The sequence below is a fragment of the Papilio machaon genome, chromosome 24 (assembly GCF_912999745.1).
Source record: "Papilio machaon chromosome 24, ilPapMach1.1, whole genome shotgun sequence".
NCBI lineage: Eukaryota > Metazoa > Arthropoda > Insecta > Lepidoptera > Papilionidae > Papilio > Papilio machaon.
This window is the reverse complement of record NC_060009.1, coordinates 4,839,844-4,866,885: the sequence shown is the minus strand read 5'-3', so window position 1 is coordinate 4,866,885 and position 27,042 is coordinate 4,839,844. Positions and strand designations below refer to the sequence as shown.

Genomic DNA, 27,042 nt, shown 5'->3' with positions numbered 1-27,042 from the left:
TTCCAACATTTAACTCTGTGATTTTTACACCATTGAAAATATTATATTCTTTAAATACACATACACAAGTTCAATGGCTTACATAGGAATAACCTACGTATGCAACAATTAAAAATGTCAATTTAACGTTTTAACGAACAATTTTGGTCGTTTCTAAATGTAGTCAAAATTAATTAAACAATTATAAATGTAGAGAAATTGCATCCTAATATAATTATGATAACCTAATTCTAACAATGAGAGCTATAGATGGATATATATAACCTATGGATGGAGTGTTGAATACAAGTTTCACGTCTAATCGAGAGTCTGTTTTCGAACTGCCAATTTGTATTGCATATGACAACACTAAGGTAATTTACCACAGCAAAAGGTCTCAGGATGCCTTTTTATTTGCCTCACTTTTGTGCTCCGAATTAGCTATCTATAGGTTATAAATCTATGGTTATATTGTAATTTTAACTATGAATCCTAAACCTAATAGAATGTTAAAACGTAGTAAAAATACACAATGCAAAATATACGACATTCAATATTGTAAATATTAGAGGACCATTATAAAATATTAATTAAAAAAATATTGTAATCAAGTAATACGCATCAACATATTTGTAAAATGTTAAAAACTTTATCTTGTCGTGTCTGTTGTTAAATGGAAATTTAAATTTAATTGTGTTATTAAATCTGAATAATAGTTGTAATATCCTATTTGAAATGTAATAAAACATCGTACAGTGTCGTCGTAACTACGTAACAATAACCTAAAAAATCATGCATAGACAATTTAATTTTTTAATTATTCGGCCAGTTGTAACTCGTAACCCTAAGCGTAACTGCTATATAGCGCTGCTGAAAAATAACTCATTTAGTAACCGTTATAATTATAAGCTTGCGGCAACATTAAATCGTCTTTAAATAATTATTTATTCGCTTCAATTTGTGGAATATAAATTAATGTTAAACTATAAAATAATTTAAGAGAATTATTTTTATCAGTATTAAAAAGTTGTTATTTACAAAGTTAACGTTTATATGGTTTCGAGTGCCGTGACAATTGTATTGACATATATTATTGTCTCTGTTTTTTCAAAGAGAATGTAAGGGATGACTATATGTATTAATGTCAGTGCATGTTTTCCAGGGTTATGTTTTTAGTCGCAAGCTATCTTAGTCCTGTCACTGTAGGATTGAATTTGTCTTTAAAGTTACAAAGGCTAGATATTTTTAATCTTATGACATCTATCACTTGTTAATTATCTTTTACATTAACCTAGCCTTAGTGTAAACTGTGCTACCAATGTTTATGATCTCAAAGCTATTAGATGTTTGTAGAACAATATCTGATTATATTATTGTTCCAAATACACTTTGAACGTTAATTGACAATTGAAACTACATAAATGCTAAAGTGGACTTACGTCTGTAAACTTAAATTCTGTTTTTACTGTCTCAAATCTCTTCAACGTGTCACTTACAAAATGACTATCTATTGTGCTGGAATAACTTCAGTCGTAGTGTACTACATATTTTTTTATAAATAATTGTTTATATACTGCGACAAGCTTTTCTGACCAGGTGAGAAACGCTGCTGTCACGGCTAGTGCTGTAAGAAATTATGTGAAAAATACATAGGCAAAGCAAGAGAAAATAACAATAAAACTACAGTACCAAAAAGATTTAGACATTGCCAGAAGGCGCCACTGAGCCATCACAATTTAATAAGACTCATCCCGGGTCAGATTATTTTGTCGCTCAACACAAGTCCTTCATCTATTAAAAATGTAGATTATAGACTTTTTTGTGACACTTTGAAAAACTATAACCAATTATAGCGTTTAGTCTATGGTTATGGAGTTAATTAACGTTTGAAATTCTCCAAGTTTTTCATCTGTAACCCCAATTAGTGTTAGATGTTCACTCTCATTGCCCGTGGGGCTGATTCCATGAAATAATTGTTAATTACTGTAAGTTATATTACAATGATGTTGAATAAAGATATAAAAAATTGTGAGCATTTTATTTACGTTAATAAAGCAGACATATTTTATATAAAAACAAATTTTAGAGTTTTACATCCATGAAATTATGCAACAAAATTTTAACAATGCGTTGCTTTTGATTTTTACGATTTGTGGTGCGTGTTTGTTTTATTACATGCCTGACCTAATGAGGTATGTAAAAATTTTAAATAACCCCACGATAATAACTATCAAAATAAAACAAATATTTTAAATTGAATATTTATTACATACAATTATAAATGCCTTGCCATCATGTAATTCTGACCAAACATTTATCAGATTTTAACCTCAAAATTTGAGTCCATTTATTATACCATTCCGTATATCTTTAATAATTAATACATGAAATACCATTATCATATAAATTACTACATATTCGAAACAGATAAAATTAAAATTAATAGACAATATATTGGCACAGTCCTTTACGAAGTATCTTACTTATGGGTTGCCAGTGACGAAAAACTTTTAAAATAAAATAATCTTAATCTTGTCATTCTTTTCTAAATAAACAGAGAGAAAGATATATTTGTACAGGTGTTATAAAATTGAATACGCACGGATAATCATACAATTGAGAAACTATTTTAGTTGAAGATTTTTACAAAACATACGCAAAATAAATTATAAGTAGTGCTTATGGTTGAGCCGAGTAGCCTAGCCATTGTGAATTAAACATTGTGAAAAAATCACATTGGATCGATTGATTCTATGCATTCGATCGGCCTAATGGGATCTTTTATAAAATAGACTTAAAATACAATCTCATAGCAATATTTACCAAAATAGATTTATGTTAATTATGTAATTTTCACAAAAATTATGAATGTAGTATGTAAAGTAAAACTTCAATTAGAAAATAACAATAATTAAGATTATTAAATCAAAGATTAATTGTGCTGTTTATTCGTTTCTTAATATAAAGTAAACTTTTTAAATGTATATAATAAAATGTTTATTTATTAATCAGTGTAATTAATTAAGTTACATTAAACTGATTACTTAAATTATTTTTTTTAGTAGCTGGCAATTTTGGATGGATATAAATCTTTTGCCGCTTTTTCTGGTAAAATTGAATCATGACAATCCGAAAACTTGCTTGAAAGATTTTTAAAAAACTTGATGATATTTCTTCTTTTTCTTTCCAATTATTTAATTTGTCATTTTATTATCGTATATATAAGTAACTGGCCAATTAAATGACAATTTTTTTTAATTCCTTTTTCGCTTATTACTTTTTGATGGCAAGATCGGCGTTGGCACTACCATGCCGTGGAGATCGCGGTAGATCTTGATGCGAGCCCATACTCCGGTTTCATAATCCAATTGGATATGTTTTTCGACGACTAGATCCTTAGTTTTCCCTCCATCCATTTTTATTTCCTCCACGCTCTCTGATAGTTTTACTTTTATAACGGAGCCACGTTCGGGATACGGATTGGCTGAAAAATTACATTTTTATGTTTAACAACAACGTCGAGAACATAATGAAGTTGAAGAAATTAACAAAGAAAGCGGACTCTACCACATTACAAGCACTGATCTCTAAATGGACAGGTCTTTGCTTAGAAATGACAGCATTTGCTTCGCTTTAAATGCGCCTGTTGATGTTACTGACTGTTTTACTATTATTTGTTCGAATCCTTACCACTGCTGCCAACTGTGTAAAAATGGCGATAATCAAATACGCACAAAATACAACAGCTTAACCAATCCATGTATAGAGGTCAGTGAATATACGTTAGCAGATATTAGAAATGGTTTATTAAAGTCGCAATTCATTAGATTAGGCAAATTAATAATGGGAATTATTACTCATAAATTAAATTAAAGGTATTCGAATTGATAACTAGCTGGCGCTAAAAATAATTGAAAAAAAAATTACTTCTGCATCCGCGCATGAAGTTCCTAAGAATAATCCTGTCCCTGTGATTCTTAGGCAGAATTCGACTCTCGTTTGGCTGAAAAAGAACATATAATTTAATATTTAACATATTTTTAAATTATTTATTTAAAATATTGATAGTAATTCTCGCTGTTAGTTTAGGTATCGGAGTGGTATTTACGTTAGAAAATTACAATTGCTTGCAATTCAAAACATGATTTTATTTGAGGAAAAGGCATACGTATCCGTCTTTATTGGCAAGAGCTGATTAAACACAAACGACGTGCCGATGTTCCGCGATCAGTCGTTGTCCCACTCTATGTGGGGCGCATCAAATTTACGTCATCCAGATCAATCTATCATTCCCATCTTCATCATTAACTTACTTACCACATCATAATAATGATCAACAAGTGGTTCAGGTTTCACACTTTGCAACTTGGGCATGATGTACTCTTCTCCGAGCGGTGCTGTCGTCAGCTCGCCGGTTGTCTCGTCAATACGTCTTCCAGACATCACGGCCTCTATATCCTTCATCAGTTGCTGATCGATTAAATGCTCTATATCATCCTCATCAAGGTTCAAACTCGACTGTGGGTCTTCCATCTGAAATTAGACATTCATAAATGTAAAACAAATGAACTGAGACAACGTAATAGGAAGTAGGCTTTCATTATGGAACAGATATAAGCATTTCGTTGGTTGGTAGGGTATAAATAGTCCTTTTAAAGTCACTTACCCTTCCTATATCCTAGCACTGCTGGTATTTCTGCACTCACTGAATTTCTCAAAGTCAACTCTTTGTCCGACCTGTTGGAAAAATATTAATTATTATTGACTTAAATTGAATCAAATAAAATTTAAATATTATGTGGTTTACAAATCGTAATATTAAAAGTTTAAACGTTTAAGCAATGCATAAATAAATAAATAAAGATATAACATGCGTATACAAAATAAAGGGTTAAATTAAAATTATTCACGGAATTTTTGATTATTAAAAATAATTAATGTTGTATAAAAAAATTCAATCATAACATTGAAACAAAAACAACGCGATAATTAAAAAAAAACACTAACAAATAACATTCTAACACGACACAAGTGTAATCGGAAAAAAACAAAGCAACAGGAGAAACAAGGGATGGGGCGTAGCTATGTTTAAAAATAAATCTTAAAAACTTTTTCACAGCACTGTACTATTCTATTCCATCACATAACTCAAAGAAATCAATAAATAGCACTATAAGTAATTCAATAGAAAATTAAAATATTAAAGGGAATATAAAAAAGGACATTTTTAAAGGTATCACAACACCAAACAATATCTTAACGAACACGACCACACTCAACGGGGGCTAGAAGACAAATAACTTACCCAAAATTCAAACCGTGACAAGAATCATACTCAATCGATTCAGCTCGTCCCGGTTAAATACGCATGCGTAGCCTGGAGTTCTAGATTAGGCGAGCGCCATTTTGTTTACCTGCAAATTCCCACAAAATAACCTAAAAACTTTTTATTTTTAAGATTAAGAAAAATATTCATTTTCATAATATCAATTATTTAGTACACTTATTATTTGATAGTGTCATTTATTATAATAGTTTATTACCCTTTGAATTCGATGATAAAGAAACAAAGGCCTTTGTTTCAGAAGGGACGCTATAATATGTATAGGTCTACATGTCGACCTGCGCAATCTAGACTTGTATTATCGATTATTTTAAAAGTCCAGCTCACCTCTTGCATTCCCCTGACCTAATAATTTGTATGTTGCCATTAAAATAATTGTGATTTTTTAAGTCAAATCACGTAACCCATAGTTAGTTATTGTAATTTACTGAAAATAGCAACACTGCAGGTTTATTTTAGCTAAATTATGATATTTGAATTTTATACACTAACAACATGTTGGCAACAAAAAGCCGAAAGAGTGGAGAAGATAAAACCTCATGCTAAATTTATTTAATGATATAGGTGTGTGTATAATGACCTGGTCCTTTCTGACTCTTTGTCTTTTTCCTTTATCTGTCTGTTACTCTGTTTTTCATTTAACAAAACATGGGCAACGACTTGTTGAAATACCACGAGCTCAAAATTTTTAGTTTAGTTTAGTTTTAGTTTTTATAAGGAAAGGCAGGAGAAAGAGGTTTCCTTTTTCCTGTCATCTTCTCAGTCTATAAGTAGACAACACTGCACCTCAATACTCACACACCTATAGAAGGTGTTCATTTAACATCAAGTGAACCATTTACTCTATTTGCTACCTTCCATGATCTATAAACAGTATATTAGAGGAAGTAGGAACAGTGATGGAAAAATTGAAAAGCAGAAGGTTGGTACGGTATCAGCATTATATGAGGATAGAAAGATCGCATGGCAGAGGGCCAACTGTATATATGATTTTGGAGGGGTACACCGGTAGAGGTAGCCCTTTTTTCATTGGGAAATGCTTTATGTATTCTCTGCACTCTGCACCCACTGAGCATACCCACTGAATTTCACTGTTCCTCCAACCCACGGTGGCGAGGCCACGGGTACGGTTATGCTTTCATCTGCGACTCTACCTCGGTAGAGGTAGTCCTAGGAAGACAATGGATTATGTGAGAGGTGACAGGATTAATAACAGGAGTGATAATCGTAAGATTTCTCTTGAGAAAGCGAACCTCTTCTACTGAGCTGAATGCGATAAAGGTAGGAAGATGATATCAGCTAAACATAATGTTCCCATACCATCGTCACCCATGTTTACTTGTGTATATAGAATGGGAAATAAAATAAAATATCTTGTTCATTTGTGGATAACATAGTTCATTTTAATAGCCATTTTAGCTATCACAACAATTGAAAATGTCAGGCCAAAAAGTTATACAAAGCAAATAGATATTGACTCGACACAATTATCCTTTTGTATAATAAAAAGAAACTAGTAATTCATTAAAACTTGAACATCTTTTACACAAGGAGAGTTTCGTACGTTTGAGAAGAATAAAACTCGTATGCGAGAATTTTCCAGGAATTTCTCGCCCGTGGTTGTTTAGTTAATCGTATCGTGCAGACAATAGTCATGTACGATTTTCCATGATTTCTCTCTTGAACGAGTTTTCACTGGGCGATAATCGAATATGAAACTCTTCACGCGTTAACGCTGTTTCGACAAATCGCTCCGAAGCGTTTCATGCAAGACTCGCAATTCTAAATTTAAATTTTCGACCATTGTCTTTATGCCATTGAAAATCGTACGACCTGTGTACATACGCACTCTCGTAAGAGTTTATTGGGAGATTATTGCTTTCAAGATACGAAATTTATACTGTTTGATTAAAATGATGCGAGAAATTATAACCTAGGCGAGAAATTACCTAGTTCTTTTTCGAAACTTCCCTTGTGTAAATGAGATTTTACTCGTAAAAGTTAAAACAAACAATGTTTGAACAATTAAGTATGTTGACCACCACTTACTTTTACATAAAGCACTTATCAACAACTTCACTCATCAATCATTCTTCATTATCAACTTAATTCATCATCATCACACACATCAGTTCACTATGCGTCCCCACTGAGGGTCTCGGAGCCTACCAAGTTAGGGGTGACAAGTCGGATAAATGTACATATGTAAAATCGAGAATCAAAAAAACACATTGGTACATGGCGGGATTCGAACCCAGTACCTGTGGATTGCAAGTCAAGTGCTTAACCCCTGAGCCACAACTTAATTCCACAACTTAAAATTATTACAACTACAAATTACAGCTATCCAAAACAAATCTTTTTCCTTGAGTTTTTTAAAATAACATGGTAAATAAATTTGTTAAGAATATTACAATTGACGGTTAAATTAATTAATTATGAGGTTATATCATATTTTTCTGAAAAATAACAGCCGATTATAATTTTTTCAACCGTCTTTAGACATCAGTATAACTATTTAACAGTATCCGTATTACGCTTACGAAAAAATCCTTAAGCGCATTACACATTGAGCCCGCCGGGCCGCCGACAAAGCCCGGCGACACAACCCGGCTGCCTGTATGAAAATAATCATGTCGGCAACATGCGCCCGCGCGTGTTACCCGCCGATATGTTGGCGGCTCGGGTACGCCTGCGCTCAATTGCCCGGCACGCTCGACCTTTATATACCTTTATCGACACGCGGCAATCACTAACTGCTTCAATTTCTCATGTCAAGCCGCCGACATGCCGCCGACCAAATTTTCCGACTTCTAATAAGTGAAGCCGCCGACAAAAAGTTGCCGACGTATGGCAGCCCGGCGGGCTAAATGTGTATTGCGCCTTAAGTCAATGGGACTTGATCTTTAAGTCAATGGGCTGCCGATGTTACTTCGTTGCACTTCTTCTGAATGTGTATAATTCTTCATATCCACGTAGATTTTGATGAAAATTCAATTCGAGGAATTTCGACATCTTTAGATAAATGATGAGAAATTGTTGGGTTGAATTTTTGAACTGGCAGGATTTATGATGTCATAGGCTTGATAAACACCTATTTTTATATTTCTTTGTGACTTCAGTAGCTTGGATTCAGATTTCGATAACATTTTTTTGGTTTATCCAAATTTTATGGCGCATTTTTTACTGGTGTAAAGTGAACATGTGAAATTCTTCCAGGTTCGATGCAAATTCGGCCATAATCTTCGGGTTTAATTTGAAATATAGACGTCAGTTCAACTTATGTTTAAAAATATCTCATAAAAGCCAAAACAGTTGGAGAGTCTGATTAGATAAGAATGCCCTATATAGTTCCAAGAAGTATAACTGTTTTGTCATAGGCTGCATTATTGATAGGGTGTGTGCCTTAAACTGCAGGCATTAGAGTTCGACAATCAGAGTCTATTTTGATTGGCAGTCGATTTACTGTATCCTCTTTTATCAACAGTGGTTTCAGGCAACTGGATCATAGCATTACGGTATATAGGACGAGAGAGTGGGTTTTTGCAAGTGCAACTATTTATTCTTGGCCAAATCTCATCATTATAATCACGTAGTATCTAGTAGAAACCGTCTGTCCTTCTATTTCTGACTTCTATACACGGACATCTCAAATTTTATAATCTTCATGCAGTAATCCGCCTCACGATTGTCACATGATCATCACCCTGTCCTTGTCCCACTTACTTAGGGTTGACGCACCGGGTTTCCGTCCTCTGTTCTCCTTCCATTGTTTCTGTCTACCGTCATCTCAGTTGTCTCTTCCTTCTTTATCATGTCATCTTTCACGTAATCCACCCATCTTTTTCTAGGTCTATCTCCCACCCTTAGGGGTTGTACCCCTCCACACTCATACTTAAAGTTTTCCTGATCACATGAGATTCTTCCAAAAAAGTCAGTAAGTATCTCTGTAACCAAAATATATGGTCAAATTCTGACTTATTCAATAATATATTATATAGAAAAAATAAAATGTATTTATACTAACCCGTTTACGTGTAATCACGCGCTAAAATCAGGGTTTCTGTCTTCTGACCTTCATCCGCTTCCATATCTTCTTTAACGCCCGAGCTGGTCTCTTGCTTTCCATCTAAAATTAATAGAATGTTTCAAAGAATATATAAGTAATAAAGCGAATAACTAAACAAGTGATAGGCAAAGATTATTAACTTCTTTGGCATAAGCGTAAGCTCACGAGAATCAATAATGAAAACTAAAAACAACTTTAGTCCTAAAACTCACCGTGATCTCATCTAAGGCATGGCAAGAATTTCGCCAGGCGTCGAGTTCATGAACTATCCAAGCCAACGTTCTTGTTTGCACCACCTGTTGTTGAAATAAAATGTTAGAGTCAAATAATTATGTTAGAGCTTTGTCAATGTTGTTAATTAAATTATTTCGGTGTTATTGCTGTTGAAAACTTTTAAAAGGCTTTAAAGCTGGCGGTTTATTTTGTTATTTCACGTAATTTTCCTACGATACTATTGAAATGAACTTTGCTTGTGGATTTAAATGTAATATATACATAAATACATAAATACGTATATTATATAAGCATAAAATAAATAACCTTCGGGTAAAATAATCACTAAAAACAAAATTAAATGAATATGTAGTGTTTTGAGAGTAAACACTACTTATATTTTGGTGTTTGAGTCCGAGTACCAAAGATTCAATCACCAAATAAGATCAAAAAACAACGCGATTAATTTGAGGGTAGACGAAAAACCACAGATTTGTCTGTGCGCGATACAAAAGGTATAAAATGGAGAAATGGATGAAGGAATAGGAAGAAAAGGGAAAGGAGGTGTGGCCAAATAGCCAACGGGCCATTAAAAAGTGGCCTATTCAAAATGTTGGTGCTGATTCTCCCCGTTAATTGTCAAGATTCTTTGTAACGTAGATAACGTCGAGTCACGATTTTTTGTTTCGAAATTCCAAGTCAAATTTGTTTTTTTAAACCCCCAATTTCTTTCTTTTTCTTTCAAGACTGACTGTCGTATGATTTTCGTCGATGGATTTCGACTGCAAACAAATATTGGCATTCCTTACATTCTTTTTGAAAAAAACAGAAACAACAATATGTATCAATGTTAATGTCACTGCAGTTCAAATCCACAGTAACACATAGAAAAGAACATGTTCGCCATCTCAGTTTTTTACAAAGAGAATGAACGGGATGGCAATATCGTTGCAATACTGTGATCGACTGTCTTTCGATTCTTGTTCTTATACACATATTATTTTCTTCTATATTCTTATTCTTTCATATCTTCTTTTACACCCAAACTGGTGTTCATCTGCAAGAAAAAAATAGTTCTTTCAAGAAAACGCCAATATCATAGAGAGGTTGGCAGATATCACAGACTTCTGAACCACCTCTCTCATACTAGGTTATTGGAACTAGTACATTGGAACAACTTTGAGTGACTTTATGAATTTATTTAAAATAAATCATACTCTAGAACAAAATCTTACCGTTTTCACTTTTTAGGCACGGCAAGAATTTCGCCAGGCGTCGAGTTCATGAATTATCCAAGTCAACGTTCTTGTTTGCACCACCTGTTGTTGAAATAAAATGTTAGAGTCAAATAATTATTTTAGAGCTTTGTCAATGTTGTTAGTAAAATTATTTCGGTGTTATTGCTGTTGAAAACTTTGAAAAGGCTTTAAAACTGGCGGTTTATTTTGTTAATTTGACGTAAATTTCCTACAATACTATTCAAATATACTTTGTTTGTGTATTTAAATATAATATATACATAAATACATATATAAGCATAAAATAAATAACCTTCGTGAAAAATATTCACGTAAAACAAAATTAAATGAACGAAATGAAAAATGTAGTGTTTTGAGAGTAAACACTACTTTATATTTTGGTGTTTGAGTCCGAGTACCAAAGATTCAATCACCAAATAAGATCAAAAAACAACGCGATTAATTTGAGGGTAGACGAAAAACCACAGATTTGTCTGTGCGCGATACAAAAGGTATAAAATGGAGAAATGTATGAAGGAATAGGAAGAAAAGGGAAAGGAGGTGTGGCCAAATAGCCAACGGGCCATTAAAAAGTGGCCTATTCAAAATGTTGGTGCTGATTCTCCCCGTTAATTGTCAGGGTTCTTTGTAGCGTAGATAACGTCGAATCGCGATTTTTGAATCAAAATAACAAGTCAAATGTATTTTTTAAACTCAATTTCTTTTTTTTTAAACTGTTGTATGATTTTCGTCGATAGATTTCGACTGCAGACAAATATTGACATTCCTTACATTCTTTTTAAAAAAAACAGAAACAACAATATGTATCAATGTTAATGTCACTGCAGTTCAAATCCACAGTAACACATAGAAAAGAACATTTTTGCCATTTCAGTTTTTTACAAAAAGAATGTACGGGACGGCAATATCGTTGCAATACAGTGATCGACTGTCTATCGATTCTTGTTTCATATCTTCTTTTACACCCGAGCTGGTGTTCATCTGCAAGAAAAAATTAGTTCTTTCAAGAAAACGCCAATATCATAGAGAGGTTGGCAGATTATAACAGACTTCTGAACCACCTCTCTCATACTTGGTTATTGGAACTAGTACATTGGAACAACTTTGAGTGACTTCATGAATTTATTTAAAAATAGCTTTTACCCGCGACTCCGTCCGCGCGGAATAAAAATAGAAAACGGGGTAAAAATTATCCTATGTCCGTTTCCTGTTTCTAAGCTACCTGCCCACCAATTTTCAGTCAAATAGATTCAGCCGTTCTTGAGTTATAAATAGTATAACTAACACGACTTTCTTTTATATATATATATAGATAAATCATACTCTAGAACAAAATCTTACCGTTTTCACTTCTTAGGTACGGCAAGAATTTCGCCAGGCGTCGAGTTCATGAACTATCCAAGCCAACGATCTTGTTTGCACCACCTGTTGTTGAAATAAAATATTAGAGTCAAATAATTATTTTAGAGCTTTGTCAATGTTTTTAGTAAAATTATTTCGGTGTTATTGCTGTTGAAAACTTTTAAAAGGCATTAAAGCTGGCGGTTTTTTTTGTTATTTCACGTAATTTTCCTACGATACTATTGAAATGAACTTTGCTTGTAGATTTAAATGTAATATATACATAAATACATAAATACATATATAAGCATAAAATAAATAACCTTCGTGAAAAATATTTACGTAAAACAAAATTAAATGAATATGTAGTGTTTTGAGAGTAAACACTACTTTATATTTTGGTGTTTGAGTCCGAGTACCAAAGATTCAATCACCAAATAAGATCAAAAAACAACGCGATTAATTTGAAAGTAGACGAAAAACCACAGACTGTTAAAAAATAATTAAACAATTTGTCTGTGCGCGATACAAAAGGTATAAACGGAGAAACGGACGAAGGAATAGGAAGAAAAGGGAAAGGAGGTGTGGCCAAATAGCCAACGGGCCATTAAAAAGTGGCCTATTCAAAATGTTGGTGCCGATTCTCCCTGTTAATTGTCAAGATTCTTTGTAACGTAGATAACGTCGAGTCACGATTTTTGTTTCGAAATTCCAAGTCAAATTTGTTTTTTTAAACCCCAATTTCTTTCTTTTTTTGCAAGACTGACTGCCGTATGATTTTCGTCTATGGATTTCGACTGCAGACAAATATTGGCATTCCTTACATTCTTTTTGAAAAAAACAGAAACGACAATATGTATCAATGTTAATGTCACTGCAGTTCAAATCCACAGTAACACATAGAAAAGAACATTTTTGCCATTTCAGTTTTTTACAAAAAGAATGTACGGGACGGCAATATCGTTGCAATACAGTGATCGACTGTCTATCGATTCTTGTTTCATATCTTCTTTTACACCCGAGCTGGTGTTCATCTGCAAGAAAAAATTAGTTCTTTCAAGAAAACGCCAATATCATAGAGAGGTTGGCAGATTATAACAGACTTCTGAACCACCTCTCTCATACTTGGTTATTGGAACTAGTACATTGGAACAACTTTGAGTGACTTCATGAATTTATTTAAAAATAGCTTTTACCCGCGACTCCGTCCGCGCGGAATAAAAATAGAAAACGGGGTAAAAATTATCCTATGTCCGTTTCCTGTTTCTAAGCTACCTGCCCACCAATTTTCAGTCAAATAGATTCAGCCGTTCTTGAGTTATAAATAGTATAACTAACACGACTTTCTTTTATATATATATAGATAAATCATACTCTAGAACAAAATCTTACCGTTTTCACTTCTTAGGTACGGCAAGAATTTCGCCAGGCGTCGAGTTCATGAACTATCCAAGCCAACGTTCTTGTTTGCACCACCTGTTGTTGAAATAAAATATTAGAGTCAAATAATTATTTTAGAGCTTTGTCAATGTTTTTAGTAAAATTATTTCGGTGTTATTGCTGTTGAAAACTTTTAAAAGGCATTAAAGCTGGCGGTTTTTTTTGTTATTTCACGTAATTTTCCTACGATACTATTGAAATGAACTTTGCTTGTAGATTTAAATGTAATATATACATAAATACATAAATACATATATAAGCATAAAATAAATAACCTTCGTGAAAAATATTTACGTAAAACAAAATTAAATGAATATGTAGTGTTTTGAGAGTAAACACTACTTTATATTTTGGTGTTTGAGTCCGAGTACCAAAGATTCAATCACCAAATAAGATCAAAAAACAACGCGATTAATTTGAAAGTAGACGAAAAACCACAGACTGTTAAAAAATAATTAAACAATTTGTCTGTGCGCGATACAACAGGTATAAACGGAGAAACGGACGAAGGAATAGGAAGAAAAGGGAAAGGAGGTGTGGCCAAATAGCCAACGGGCCATTAAAAAGTGGCCTATTCAAAATGTTGGTGCCGATTCTCCCTGTTAATTGTCAAGATTCTTTGTAACGTAGATAACGTCGAGTCACGATTTTTGTTTCGAAATTCCAAGTCAAATTTGTTTTTTTAAACCCTAATTTCTTTCTTTTTTTTGCAAGACTGACTGCCGTATGATTTTCGTCTATGGATTTCGACTGCAGACAAATATTGGCATTCCTTACATTCTTTTTGAAAAAAACAGAAACAACAATATGTATCAATATTAATGTCACTGCAGTTCAAATCCACAGTAACACATAGAAAAGAACATTTTTGCCATTTCAGTTTTTTACAAAAAGAATGTACGGGACGGCAATATCGTTGCAATACAGTGATCGACTGTCTATCGATTCTTGTTTCATATCTTCTTTTACACCCGAGCTGGTGTTCATCTGCAAGAGAAAATTAGTTCTTTCAAGAAAACGCCAATATCATAGAGAGGTTGGCAGATTATAACAGACTTCTGAACCACCTCTCTCATACTTGGTTATTGGAACCAGTACATTGGAACAACTTTGAGTGACTTTATGAATTTATTTAAAATAAATCAACTCTAGAACAAAATCTTACCGTTTTCAGTTCTTAGGCACTGCAATTATTTCGCCAGGCGTCGAGTTCATGAACTATCCAAGCAAACGTTCTTGTTTGCACCACCTGTTGTTGAAACAAAATATTAGAGTCAAGGAATTATTTTAGAGCTTTGCAATGTTGTTAATAAAATTATTTCGGTGTTATTGCTGTTGAAAACTTTAAAAAGGCTTTAAAACTGGCGGTTTATTTTGTTATTTCACGTAATTTTCCTACGATACTATTCAAATAAACTTTGTTTGTGTATTTAAATATAATATATACATAAATACATAAATACATATATAAGCATAAAATAAATAACCTTCGTGAAAAATATTTACGTAAAACAAAACTAAATGAATATGTAGTGTTTTGAGAGTAAACACTACTTTATATTTTGGTGTTTGAGTCCGAGTACCAAAGATTCAATCACCAAATAAGATCAAAAACACCGCGATTAATTTGAGGGTAGACGAAAAACCACAGATTGTTTAAAATAACTAAACAATTTGTCTGTGCACGATACAAAAGGTATAAAATGGAGAAATGGATGAAGGAATAGGAAGAAAAGGGAAAGGAGGTGTGGCCAAATAGCCAACGGGCCATTAAAAAGTGGCCTATTCAAAATGTTGGTGCTGATTCTCCCCGTTAATTGTCAAGATTCTTTGTAACGTAGATAACGTCGAGTCACGATTTTTTGTTTCGAAATTCCAAGTCAAATTTGTTTTTTTAAACCCCCAATTTCTTTCTTTTTCTTTCAAGACTGACTGTCGTATGATTTTCGTCGATGGATTTCGACTGCAGACAAATATTGGCATTCCTTACATTCTTTTTGAAAAAAACAGAAACAACAATATGTATCAATGTTAATGTCACTGCAGTTCAAATCCACAGTAACACATAGAAAAGAACATGTTTGCCATCTCAGTTTTTTACAAAGAGAATGAACGGGATGGCAATATCGTTGCAATACTGTGATTGACTGTCTTTCGATTCTTGTTCTTATATTCTTATTCTTTAATATCTTCTTTTACACCCGAGCTGGTGTTCATCTGCAAGAAAAAATTAGTTCTTTCAAGAAAACGCCAATATCATAGAGAGGTTGGCAGATTATAACAGACTTCTGAACCACCTTTCTCATACTTGGTTATTGGAACTAGTACATTGGAACAACTTTGAGTGACTTCATGAATTTATTTAAAAATAGCTTTTACCCGCGACTCCTTCCGCGCGGAATAAAAAATAGAAAACGGGGTAAAAATTATCCTATGTCCGTTTCCTGTTTCTAAGCTACCTGCCCACCAATTTTCAGTCAAATAGATTCAGCCGTTCTTGAGTTATAAATAGTATAACTAACACGACTTTCTTTTATACATATAGATAAATCATACTCTAGAACAAAATCTTACCGTTTTCACTTCTTAGGTACGGCAAGAATTTCGCCAGGCGTCGAATTCATGAACTATCCAAGCCAATGTTCTTGTTTGCTCCACCTGTTGTTGAAATAAAATATTAGAGTCAAATAATTATTTTAGAGCTTTGTCAATGTTGTTAGTAAAATTATTTCGGTGTTATTGCTGTTGAAAACTTTTTAAAAGCTTTAAAACTGGCGGTTTATTTTGTTATTTCACGTAATTTTCCTACGATACTATTGAAATGAACTTTGCTTGTGGATTTAAATGTAGTATATACATAAATACATAAATACGTATATTATATAATCATAAAATAAATAACCTTCGGGAAAAATAATCACTAAAAACAAAATTAAATGAATATGTAGTGTTTTGAGAGTAAACACTACTTTATATTTTGGTGTTTGAGTCCGAGTACCAAAGATTCAATCACCAAAAAAGATCAAAAAACAACGCGATTAATTTGAGGGTAGACGAAAAACCACAGATTTGTCTGTGCGCGATACAAAAGGTATAAAATGGAGAAATGGATGAAGGAATAGGAAGAAAAGGGAAATTAGGTGTGGCCAAATAGCCAACGGGCCATTAAAAAGTGGCCTATTCAAAATGTTGGTGCTGATTCTCCCCGTTAATTGTCAGGGTTCTTTGTAGCGTAGATAACGTCGAATCGCGATTTTTGTATCAAAATAACAAGTCATATGTATTTTTTAAACTCTCAATTTCTTTTTTTCAAGACTGACTGTCGTATGATTTTCTTCGATGTATTTCGACTGCAGACAAATATTGGCATTCCTTACATTCTTTTTGAAAAAAACAGAAACGACAATATGTATCAATGTTAATGTCACTGCAGTTCAAATCCACAGTAACACATAGAAAAGAACATGTTCGCCATCTCAGTTTTTTACAAAGAGAACGAACGGGATGGCAATATCGTTGCAATACAGTGATCGACTGTCTATCGATTCTTGTTCTTATATTCTTATTCTTTTCTTTTATATTCTTGTTCTTTCATATCTTCTTTTACACCCGAGTTGGTTCATCTGCAAGAAAAAATTAGTTCTTTCAAGAAAACGCCAATATCACAGAGAGGTTGGCAGATATTCGCATTACAGACTTCTGAACCACCTCTCTCATACTTGGTTATTGGAACTAGTACATTGGAACAACTTTGAGTGACTTTATGAATTTATTTAAAATAAATCATACTCTAGAACAGTTATTCTCAACCTTTTTTTTGTTGCGGCACATATTTAACGATTTCAAAATTTGGCGGCACACAAAGAAAAAGATAAAAATTATTTACTTACTACAACACACTGCATAAATAGTTTATCAACTTTATAAAATTAATTGTATCTATATGACATTTCTAGACGCTATTTTTTTTTTCAACAATTTTTCTGCCATTCTACTTTTATGCGAAGAAATACAGATACAGTGTGCGCCTCAGCAAGTCAGCACATAAGCTCGGGATTCCCCGTAAGATGTGTACACAGCGCACGTATTCAATCACAGTAGCATTTAGTAGTGCGATAAAAACAAAAAAAAACCGTGTAAAACAAGTACCGTGTAAATCATTGGATATGTGTACTGCAAAGTTAAAAAGTTTACAAATTTATAAATTGACACTACATGCAAATAAATTAATATTAAACCGAATCACATACATTTGCCAATTTTAACGAAAGAAAAGGTGCAGTAACTAAGGGTGGCCCATAAGTCTTTTGATATGAAAAAAAAATTATTAAAATAAAACTAATTACATTATGAATTAAATTTGTATTTACAAAAATGCTTAAAAAACGGGAATTATTTTTTGAAAATAACATCTTCTAAATGTAATCCGTTGCGATCACGGCACTCTTGCAAACGACGTCTAAAATTGTGGATGACTGCGCGGCACGTCACTGCTGAAATGCTTGTCATTTCTCTGCGGATGTTTTCTTTTAGGGCCTCAATTGACCGCGGGTTTATATCGTATACTTTAGCCTTAAGGTAGCCCCACAAAAAAAATCCATCGGGGTCAGATCTGGACTACGTGGAAGCCAGGAAATGTCTCCTCTCTTAGAGATCACTTTGCCAGAAAAAAGTTGACGGATAACGGGCATAGCAGTGTTAGAGGTGTGAGAAGTGGCCCCATCCTGTTGAAACCACGTCCTGGCATTAAAGCCTGAAAAGTTTTGCAATTCTGGTATGAAAAACTCTTCGATCATAGCCACATATCACTCCGACGTAACAGTAACTGCGCGCCCTCTGCCATCCTCAAAGAAGTAAGGCCCTAGGATACCATGGGCTGACATAGCGGCCCAAACAGTCACTTTCGGACTATGTGAGGGCTTCTGATGCTTAAGTTTTGGATTGATGGGGCTCCAATAGCGGCAATTTTGTTTACTTACATGCCCGTTAAGATGGAAATGAACCTCGTCAGAGAACATTATGTTATTGAAGGAAGTAAACCGATTCAACATTTCATTCGCATAATTTTGTCTTTGAATACCGTCAGTTTCCTTTAATTCTTGAACCAATTGAATTTTGTAAGGGTGCATATGTAAATCTTTCTTCAAAATCCGTTGTAACGATGTCCTGGATACGTTTAATGCTCTGGCGCGCTTACGAGTTGACTGTGTCGGATTTTCGCGAATAGACTGTGTCACTGTGTCTATGTTTTGTTCCGTACGTGACGTCCTTGGGCGACCCAACCGCGGTTTATCTAACGTCGAACCGGTCTCCTCGAACTTAGCAACCCAGTTCTTAATCGTTTGAAGAGTTGGAGTGTCGACAAAGTTGTGTAAACCTTTGTGTTCTCGAAATTTACGCCGCGCAACGGTTGCCGAATTGTCGTTTTTATAAAACTCGCGCAAAAAAAAACGCACGGTCCGCTCCGGTAAAACGCTCCATCGCGACTAAATTCCCAGAAACCGAAGTTACTCCCCCCGCTTCCCCTGCACTGCTCACGCGCGACCTGTTCGTTTTATTCAAATTTTACTTTTCAAAGGACTTATGGGCTGTGCTATGGCTGTACTATGCAACACCTTGTGAATCCCAACTATCACTAAAACAACACGTTTTGTACGCAGAAGTGGGAAGTGTGCGCCGACTTGAGACATATTTCTATTGCTATGCACGCCGCTTCATCATAATTTGGCACTAAGAAAAACCGCGATGCAAAGCAAATAATCAAATAATTTATTTTTTTGTGGATTTAAACATATATTCATGTTAAAAATATTTTTCTTTTTAAAAGATATTATTTAATAATATTAACATATATTTGCAAAATTTGGCGGCACACTTATGAAATTTGACGGCACACAAAAGTGCCGCGGCACAGTGGTTGAGAATCACTGCTCTAGAACAAAATCTTACCGTTTTCACTTCTTAGGCACTGCAATTATTTCGCCAGGCGTCGAATTCATGAACTATCCAAGCCAACATTCTTGTTTGCACCACCTGTTGTTGAAATAAAATATTAGAGTCAAAGAATTATTTTAGAGCTTTGTCAATGTTGTTAATAAAATTATTTCGGTGTTATTGTTGTTGTTGAAAACTTTAAAACAGCTTTAAAATTGGCGGTTTATTTTGTTAATTTCACGTTAATCTCCTACAATATACTATTAAAATAAACTTTTTTTGTCGATTTAAATATTATATATAAATAAATACATAAATACATATATATTATATAAGCATAAAATAAATAACCTTCATGCAAAACATTTACGTGCAAGAAAATTAAATTAGTACGTAGTGTTTTGAGAGTAAACACTACTTTATATTTTGGTGTTTGAGTCCGAGTACCAAAGATTCAATCACCAAATTAGATCAAAAAACACCGCGATTAATTTGAAGGTAGAAAAAAAAACTAGTAGATTGTATCATAGACACAAAAGGTCCACATCAGCTGATACACAATGTTTAATGTGATTAGACCATAGTCAACCACGCTGGCCCAGTGCGGATTGGTTGACTTCACACATATCATTGAATTTCTTCTCAGATATGTGCAGGTTGCATCACGATGTTTTCCTTCACCGTAAGAACGTCGGATAAATGTACATATGCAATTCGAAATTCGAATAACACATTGGTACATGGCGGGAATCGAAGCCGGACTTGTATATTACAAGTCCGGTTTAAATACTACGCCACCGACGCTCTAGAAACAAAAGATACAAATAAAAAGGATAAAGAAAGGAGGGGCGGGTACAGAGCCAAACGTCAGCTATAAAGTGGTCTTTTCAAAGATTTTGTCGTATTACGATTCAAGTTTAGAACAACGTAAAATTCTTTTATGTATGCCAGAAAGGCCAACGAGTAGACTTCTATTGTAATTGGAGTTTTCAATTGGTTATTGTTTTATTTGTATTTCTTTTGTCTTTTGGTATCTCATTCGGTTGATTGACCAGATTTTATTTTAATTTCTAATGATTTCCGGTTCAAAATTTTTCAATTTATTATTCTTGAATGCTTGTAATTTCAATCTCTAGTTTGTCTTTTCAAGTCATTTCCATTCCGATTGTTTTTCTACTAACTTCGATCTCAGATTATTATCACTGTGAACAAGATTTATATTCAAATGTTGACGTATTTTATAATATATAAAAAAATATAAAATATAAAATGCTCTACTAACCGATTAACGAGTTATCGTGTTCAATTAATTCTCAGTCTCCTTGTATTCATCCACTTCAATTTAGCGCGGGCATTCTAAACAATGTTTTTTTTACTGTGAATTTCAACTGTCTTAACACAAGTATAAGAACATTTTTTATTATCTATGAAATATTGTTGTTATACAAGTGTCAAGACAGTGGAGACTCACCGTTGGTGATCGCCCAAGCTGATCTCTTTCTAGCCATCTGAAAGATGAAATAATCATCAAGATAATGTACAAACAAGCAAGCCAACATTTTACAATATAATATAAAATGGGAAACATAAATTCTTATAATATGGAGAACAAAACAAAACTTATTAAGCCTTTACTAACCCTAGTATATATAATAATATGGATCTTTGTAGTCTGAATTAAATAAACATTATTATTATTATTATTAAAAGCAGTGGGAAACAAAAGCAAGTTTGATTTAAAGCTACGCATGGAAGAAATAATAAAAAAAAAATTTACAAACTTACATTTTTCGCTTCTTATGCACAGCAAAAAATTCGCCAAGCGTTGCCATAATATGGGTTATACCACCCTATTGCACCACCTGTTGTTGAAATTGAATATTAGAGTCAAAGAATTATTTTATAGCTATTTAAGTATTTTTTTATTAATAAAATTAAATCGGTGTTATTGCTTTTGTCGTTAACTGTATTAAAAGAGCTTTCAAACTGAAACATTATATTACGTATAGAATATATATAAAATATATTTATGTTAAAAATAAATAAATACATACATATAAGCACAGAACAAATAGGACACGTACACCAAATACACTGCATGCAAAATATTGTTGTCAAAAAAATGTAATTTCCAAATACAAAATTCAAAGTTAAATTGAATATTAAAAAATCTGTAAGTCGAAATGCCACATTAAATAGATTTGAAGAAAAAACATTTTTTGTACGCGCTACATCAAAGTTACGAACAGATCAATACACAAGGGAAAGGTAGAAAAGGGAATGGGTGTGGCCGAAGGGGAAGGGGGGTGGCCACGCCCAAAAAGCGCGTATCACGAGCCTTCGCTTTCCAAATAGCCACTAAACCATTAAATCACACGATAATTCACTGAATAATACAAAAAGAAACAACGCGAACTCATCTAATCAAGAAAATCTGAAAATTTATTACAAAATTCACATCGCGAATTAATTTTGCAAAGAACACGACCACTTTCCGCGAAGGCTCGAGAACGATTGAAGAGCAGGGCGCTGGCTGGGACTTGGTAAATCTAGATGGGAAGACTCGATCAATCGAGCTCGTTTGATTTGATTACGCATGCGTTGTCGACGTGGCAGCGGCCATTTTGTAAGTTTCTAGAAAAAACCCCTTCCACAAATACAAAATAAAAGGAAAATAAATGTAATACTTTATTTGTTTAATAAGTAATATAGGTAACATAAGTAATTCTGTCGAGATAAATAAGTATATTAATAGAAAATAGTTTAAATATTGATATTTTAGTTCTGAAATTAAATGAGTCTATGCTTTTCCGTTGATTCAAATTTGTTGCATTATTGAAAGTTATTTTACAATTTTTAACAAATTATGATTTTTCGTTTCCTATGAAAATCGAACAAAGGCCTTTGTTTCAAAAACCGACGCTACGACATATATATGTACACATTATATTTAGGTCTACAGGTTGACCTGCGCATCTAGACTCCCATTATCGATTTAGGAGACGACGGGATACAGCTCTCCCCGCTTCTTTGCACCCCCCTGACCCAATATCGTTTATATATTCTGAAAAAAGTAAATTTTAGCGGTGTCTTTTAGGATAAGAAAGAAACAAAAATACGTTAAAAATGTATGTTTATAAAACAACTGTTTTTACAGCATCAATCAATAACGTAAACTCTAAATCGTAAAAATCATGTATATATCGTTCTAAAGTTCCAAGAAATTATTTCAAATACGATTAGTAATATACATATTAATTAACAAACTTGAACAATATACGTTCCACAACGAAAAACATCGATTTTGGAACGTATATTGTTCCAAAATCGATGTTTTTCGTTGTGCATACTATTCGTTATAACTGGTTATAACTCAGTTATACACATTTCATTTCGTTGCACAATAGTTTAATTATAACCAGTAACATTTTCATTAAAATATCTTCTTATTTATAAATTACATTTTAAAATAACAACAATAAGAAAAAAAAATCAATTATATCCAGGTAAAAAGTAGTAATTGATTTAATGTTTCATACTTTGCATTTCTTGTAAAACTCTTGCCATTGAAAAAATCAAAGAATGTGTCAGTTGTCAGCTATCAAAATGACAACTGTTAAAGTAAAGAGCAGTGTCAAACTGTCACATTAAAATTTTATCAGACCAATATTGTTGCGGTTATTCGTATATTACGAGAAAGTTCTCTGATATTACTAAACACAGCCTTTCGGAGTAGGAAGAATACTTAATAGAGTTTCAAAATGTCCTTTTTCATCAAACAATCATTGCGTAAGGTAAGCACATTTTATCTGTTTTTCGTAGAAGCATAATTTAAGACGTATTTGAATTTATTATATTTGTTTTTCTTTAAGGTTCTGGCACCTGGACTTTCTGTATTAAAGAAAACCAATTTCTCTACAAGTAAGTAGATTACATAATCAGGCATACACTCACTATCATTAAACTAATTCGATTTATAACAAAAAATGACATTGTCATTTTATAGATTTAGATATCAACTGTTGACTATGCCCTATTCACCCCTGATTTAAGGTAGGCTTCGAGCCCCATAGGAACATATATTGGGCTGATGATGAATAAATTAGACTACAGTTTGAAAATCACTGAAGGTCACTGATAACAACTATCGAATTGAAATTTGAAATTCTAACAAGATTGAAAAATAACCTGGTTTTATGTACTAACTACAAAAAATTTACATTAGATTGATTTGTGGGATTACTGAACAAATATAGCATAGTCTCAAATACAACGAAGTAACAAATACAATCATAAAAAAAACATGTCTAATGAGAAGAAACAAATTATTATGTACATAATTCAAATCAAGGCTGTAAAGTAAAAAAACTGTAATAGGTCTTATTGTTAGTTAGTCTTTATATTCTACAAATAGAGTATATATCAATTTGTTGATTTTTACATAAAAATCCTAAAGTACAATTTGTTAAGGACTCTCTCTCTTTCTGCCTAGCTCGTATCCCACATGATAGTGGGGTCGGCTTTTCCAATCAGTTTCCTCCACCTCGCCCTGTCCTCGACATCTTCATCTGAGACTTGGCACTCACTTATGTCTTTTAGCACTACATCTTTCCATCTAGTTTTGGGTCTGCCTCTGGATCTGCATCCGGGAAGGGAAAGATGTAGTGCTAAATTACCGACATAGTCTGCCGGCCTCCTCATTATATGACCATACCATCACAGCCTACTCTCCTACATCTTATCAGCGATATCAATTTGTTAAGGACTTATAATAAAAATGTAATTATTTCAGCCAGTGCCGTTTTTGCACCGAAAATCCAAAAACCAGCACCTGACTTTAGGGGAACAGCAGTTGTGAATGGAGAATTTAAAGAAGTAAAGCTTGCAGATTACGCTGGAAAATATGTGGTTCTGTTATTTTACCCTCTAGATTTGTAAGTTATTAATATTTTACACCTTATTCTGAAGCAGTACGACTTAGGATACATCAAGAAAAGAGCATATCTTTTTCTAAAAGATCAGCAGTGTATATGCACTACGTCTGAAGTTGCTGATGTCCATGGATTTTTAACACATTAGTGTTAAAATCCATCCGTCTATTAAAGTCCACTATCCTTTGTCAAATGAAATAAATCAATTTTTATCATTGCTGTTTTCAGTAAAGACATAGATTTATTAGTTAAGATGGTTAGATTGAATGTTATAAATATAAATATTAAATTTTTCAGCACATTTGTCTGTCCAACTGAGTTGATTGCGTTCAGTGAAAGAAGCAAAGAATTTGATAATATACAATGCCAAGTTATTGGAGTTTCAACAGATTCCGAGTTCAGTCACTTGGCATGGACAAATACACCAAGGAAGGTAATTAATTCTTTAAATATTTGATTACATAGTGATAGAGTCCGCAGCAGTATTGGCAGGTGTATGGTCCTTTCTATATTTTAGTCTTTATAATAAAAGGATAGGAAGAGAAATTGAATGTGGTGGGGAGAGGAGGTATAAGAAGGGTAAATATCCCTTTTCTGTATGTCCCCTCCTCTGATCATTTATGAATGTATAGTTTGCATTTTAATTTTGTGAAATATGTTTTGAAAATAACATGTGAATTCTGTGATTTAGATTTCATTTGACCTTCTGTAAATAAACATGTTTAATAATAATTTTTGTGATTAAGCATTTTTTTATGTTTTTTAGGATGGCGGATTAGGAAAATTAGAAATTCCCCTGTTAGCTGATTACAAGAAGAAAGTTTCTCAAGACTATGAAGTGTTATTAGACGAAGGATTTGCTTTGCGAGGTAAGAGATTATTATAATTTTGTACCAAAATATTTTAACTTTGTCTTAATTTAATTTAGTTTTAGATTGTTAGATAGTTGATTAAAAGAATAATTATTTAATACTCTTTGATAAAATGCCTAAGATACAAATGAGTTTGTTAAAGACATTAATTCCTTAAATATGACAACATCCGGTATCACCAAAAAAGTAAAGGTTAATACCATTTTTTGCAATTTCAAGTACTTGTTGTGTACTTCTGGTAATAACTTTGGGGAGTATTAAAAAATTCCAAGAATACTATATATATAGTTGAGTATTTTTCAAAGTGTACTAGCTTTCGCCCATGTCTGCATGGAATTAAAAAAAACATAATAAGTGGCCTATGTGTTCTTCCTGACTATGTTGAGCTGTTCCGGAGATATCTTCAAACCATCCATCCATCCATCTAAACTTGATCATATTAGTAAAATGTATTAAATTGCTTTAATTTCTATAGGTTTGTTCCTTATTGATGGGAATGGAATTCTAAGACATATGTCAGTCAATGACCTACCAGTGGGCAGGTCTGTTGATGAAACACTCAGATTGGTGAAGGCTTTCCAATTTGCTGACAAACATGGAGAAGGTAAATTTAATAAAATTACTTCAATAATCAAAGAATATATGGCTTTTTATCTATATATACAAAAGAAAGTTGTGTTAGTTACACTATTTATAACTCAAGAACGGCTGAATCGATTTGACTGAAAATTGGTGGGCAGGTAGCTTAGAACCAGGAAACGGACATAGGATAGTTTTTACCCCGTTTTCTATTTTTTATTCCGCGCGGACGAAGTCGCGGGTAAAAGCTAGTTTATTATAAATTATGTAAACTGAGAAATGTCAAATTTCATACACGGCGGCCATTGCGTTTTTTCATTCGTTTTTTTTTTTTCAAAATTTAAATTTAAAGTATAGTGATGTATGTTTAAATGAATAACTGTTTATTGCTAGTTATAATAACTTATTTTTATAACGATTATTTTTAACAGTTATGTTATTATTTTTGAAAAACATTAACTGTTTTTAACCGTTATGACGTTTTTTAACTGGTTATTAAAAAATAACTAATTTCTTTTTAATTTAATGTTTACAGTATGCCCAGCAAATTGGAATCCAGAGACAAATGCTGCTACCATAAAACCCAGCCCCACAGAGAGTAAAGAATACTTCAAAAAAGCTAATTAATACTGTTTTTTAATTTACGTTATTTGTATATGGGTGTAAGAATAAATAAATAGATATGGTGAATGTAATTAATTAAATGAATGTAAAATTCTCGAAATAATTTAATTAATAGGAATAAATGAAGTTTAAAAGAAATGTGCATTTTTATTTTCTTATCGAATAGATTTTATAAAAATAAAAAAAAAAACAGTCGAATTGATAACCTCCTTCTTTTTTAAATCGGCTAAGAAGTAAAGTACGACACCAGGGACTCCCAGAGTGGTTAAAGCATTGCTAATTCTCACTCTGTCTTCTTCTATTGACCTAAGTCAGAATGAAAAATAATAATTGACCTTAAAAGTAGGTAATTTGGCCGTGGGGGTTTAGGTACAGTTCATTTTGGAACAGGGGGTCACTTGTCCAAAATAGTTTTGGGATCCCTGTACTATACGAACCTGGGTAAGCAAGTAGTGTT

At 33.0% G+C, this 27,042-nt stretch overlaps 2 protein-coding genes and 3 long non-coding RNA genes across 10 annotated transcripts; 1 reads left to right on the top strand and 4 right to left on the bottom strand.

Annotated features, from left to right (window-relative positions):
- Positions 1 to 3,182: 3,182 nt before the first annotated feature.
- On the bottom strand, positions 3,183 to 5,619 carry LOC106717367. Of its 5 annotated transcripts, XM_014511227.2 has the most exons (6): positions 5,523 to 5,619; positions 5,285 to 5,393; positions 4,646 to 4,716; positions 4,297 to 4,512; positions 3,907 to 3,982; positions 3,183 to 3,463 (listed from the first exon to the last, which is right to left on the bottom strand). In XM_014511227.2, exons 4-6 carry the CDS (start codon positions 4,510 to 4,512, stop codon positions 3,234 to 3,236), a joined length of 522 nt encoding a protein of 173 aa, XP_014366713.2. In that variant the 5' UTR covers positions 4,646 to 4,716; positions 5,285 to 5,393; positions 5,523 to 5,619; the 3' UTR covers positions 3,183 to 3,233. The 5 variants fall into 5 exon arrangements, with proteins under 5 accessions (XP_014366713.2, XP_045539998.1, XP_014366714.2 ...); XM_045684042.1 differs by lacking the exons at positions 5,285 to 5,393; positions 5,523 to 5,619 and adding an exon at positions 5,225 to 5,268; XM_014511228.2 differs by lacking the exons at positions 5,285 to 5,393; positions 5,523 to 5,619 and adding an exon at positions 5,245 to 5,268.
- Positions 5,620 to 8,440: 2,821 nt separating this feature from the next.
- On the bottom strand, positions 8,441 to 9,756 carry LOC106717375. Its single transcript, XR_001357330.2, has 3 exons — positions 9,605 to 9,756; positions 9,351 to 9,452; positions 8,441 to 9,270 (listed from the first exon to the last, which is right to left on the bottom strand). It is a non-coding gene; the product is annotated as an uncharacterized LOC106717375 (long non-coding RNA).
- A 5,820-nt stretch (positions 9,757 to 15,576) lies between these two features.
- LOC123722375 lies at positions 15,577 to 16,346 on the bottom strand. Its single transcript, XR_006756477.1, has 2 exons — positions 16,220 to 16,346; positions 15,577 to 15,862 (listed from the first exon to the last, which is right to left on the bottom strand). It is a non-coding gene; the product is annotated as an uncharacterized LOC123722375 (long non-coding RNA).
- A 3,929-nt stretch (positions 16,347 to 20,275) lies between these two features.
- On the bottom strand, positions 20,276 to 22,085 carry LOC106717376. 2 transcript variants are annotated; one of them, XR_001357332.2, is made up of 5 exons: positions 22,029 to 22,085; positions 21,365 to 21,441; positions 21,051 to 21,087; positions 20,862 to 20,935; positions 20,276 to 20,781 (listed from the first exon to the last, which is right to left on the bottom strand). It is a non-coding gene; the product is annotated as an uncharacterized LOC106717376 (long non-coding RNA). The 2 variants fall into 2 exon arrangements; XR_001357331.2 differs by having other exon boundaries at positions 21,664 to 22,079.
- Positions 22,086 to 23,192: 1,107 nt separating this feature from the next.
- On the top strand, positions 23,193 to 26,642 carry LOC106717374 (peroxiredoxin-2). Its single transcript, XM_045683942.1, has 7 exons — positions 23,193 to 23,373; positions 23,452 to 23,500; positions 24,372 to 24,513; positions 24,808 to 24,943; positions 25,277 to 25,379; positions 25,858 to 25,986; positions 26,497 to 26,642. The coding sequence occupies exons 1-7, from the start codon at positions 23,341 to 23,343 to the stop codon at positions 26,586 to 26,588; spliced, it is 684 nt and encodes a 227-aa protein (XP_045539898.1). The 5' UTR covers positions 23,193 to 23,340; the 3' UTR covers positions 26,589 to 26,642.
- The last annotated feature ends 400 nt before the right edge of the window (positions 26,643 to 27,042 follow it).

Coding starts and splice junctions, on each gene's coding strand:
- LOC106717367 (XM_014511227.2), bottom strand. CDS start 4,512: ATGGAAGACCCACAGTCGAGTTTGAACCTTGATGAGGATGATATAGAG. Junction 3,983..4,296: donor TTGATCATTATTATGATGTG/GTAAGTAAGTTA, acceptor GTTCTTTTTCAG/CCAAACGAGAGTCGAATTCT. Junction 3,464..3,906: donor CTTCATGCGCGGATGCAGAA/GTAATTTTTTTT, acceptor GTAATTTTTCAG/CCAATCCGTATCCCGAACGT.
- LOC106717374 (XM_045683942.1), top strand. CDS start 23,341: ATGTCCTTTTTCATCAAACAATCATTGCGTAAG. Junction 24,944..25,276: donor GGACAAATACACCAAGGAAG/GTAATTAATTCT, acceptor TATGTTTTTTAG/GATGGCGGATTAGGAAAATT. Junction 25,987..26,496: donor TGCTGACAAACATGGAGAAG/GTAAATTTAATA, acceptor TAATGTTTACAG/TATGCCCAGCAAATTGGAAT.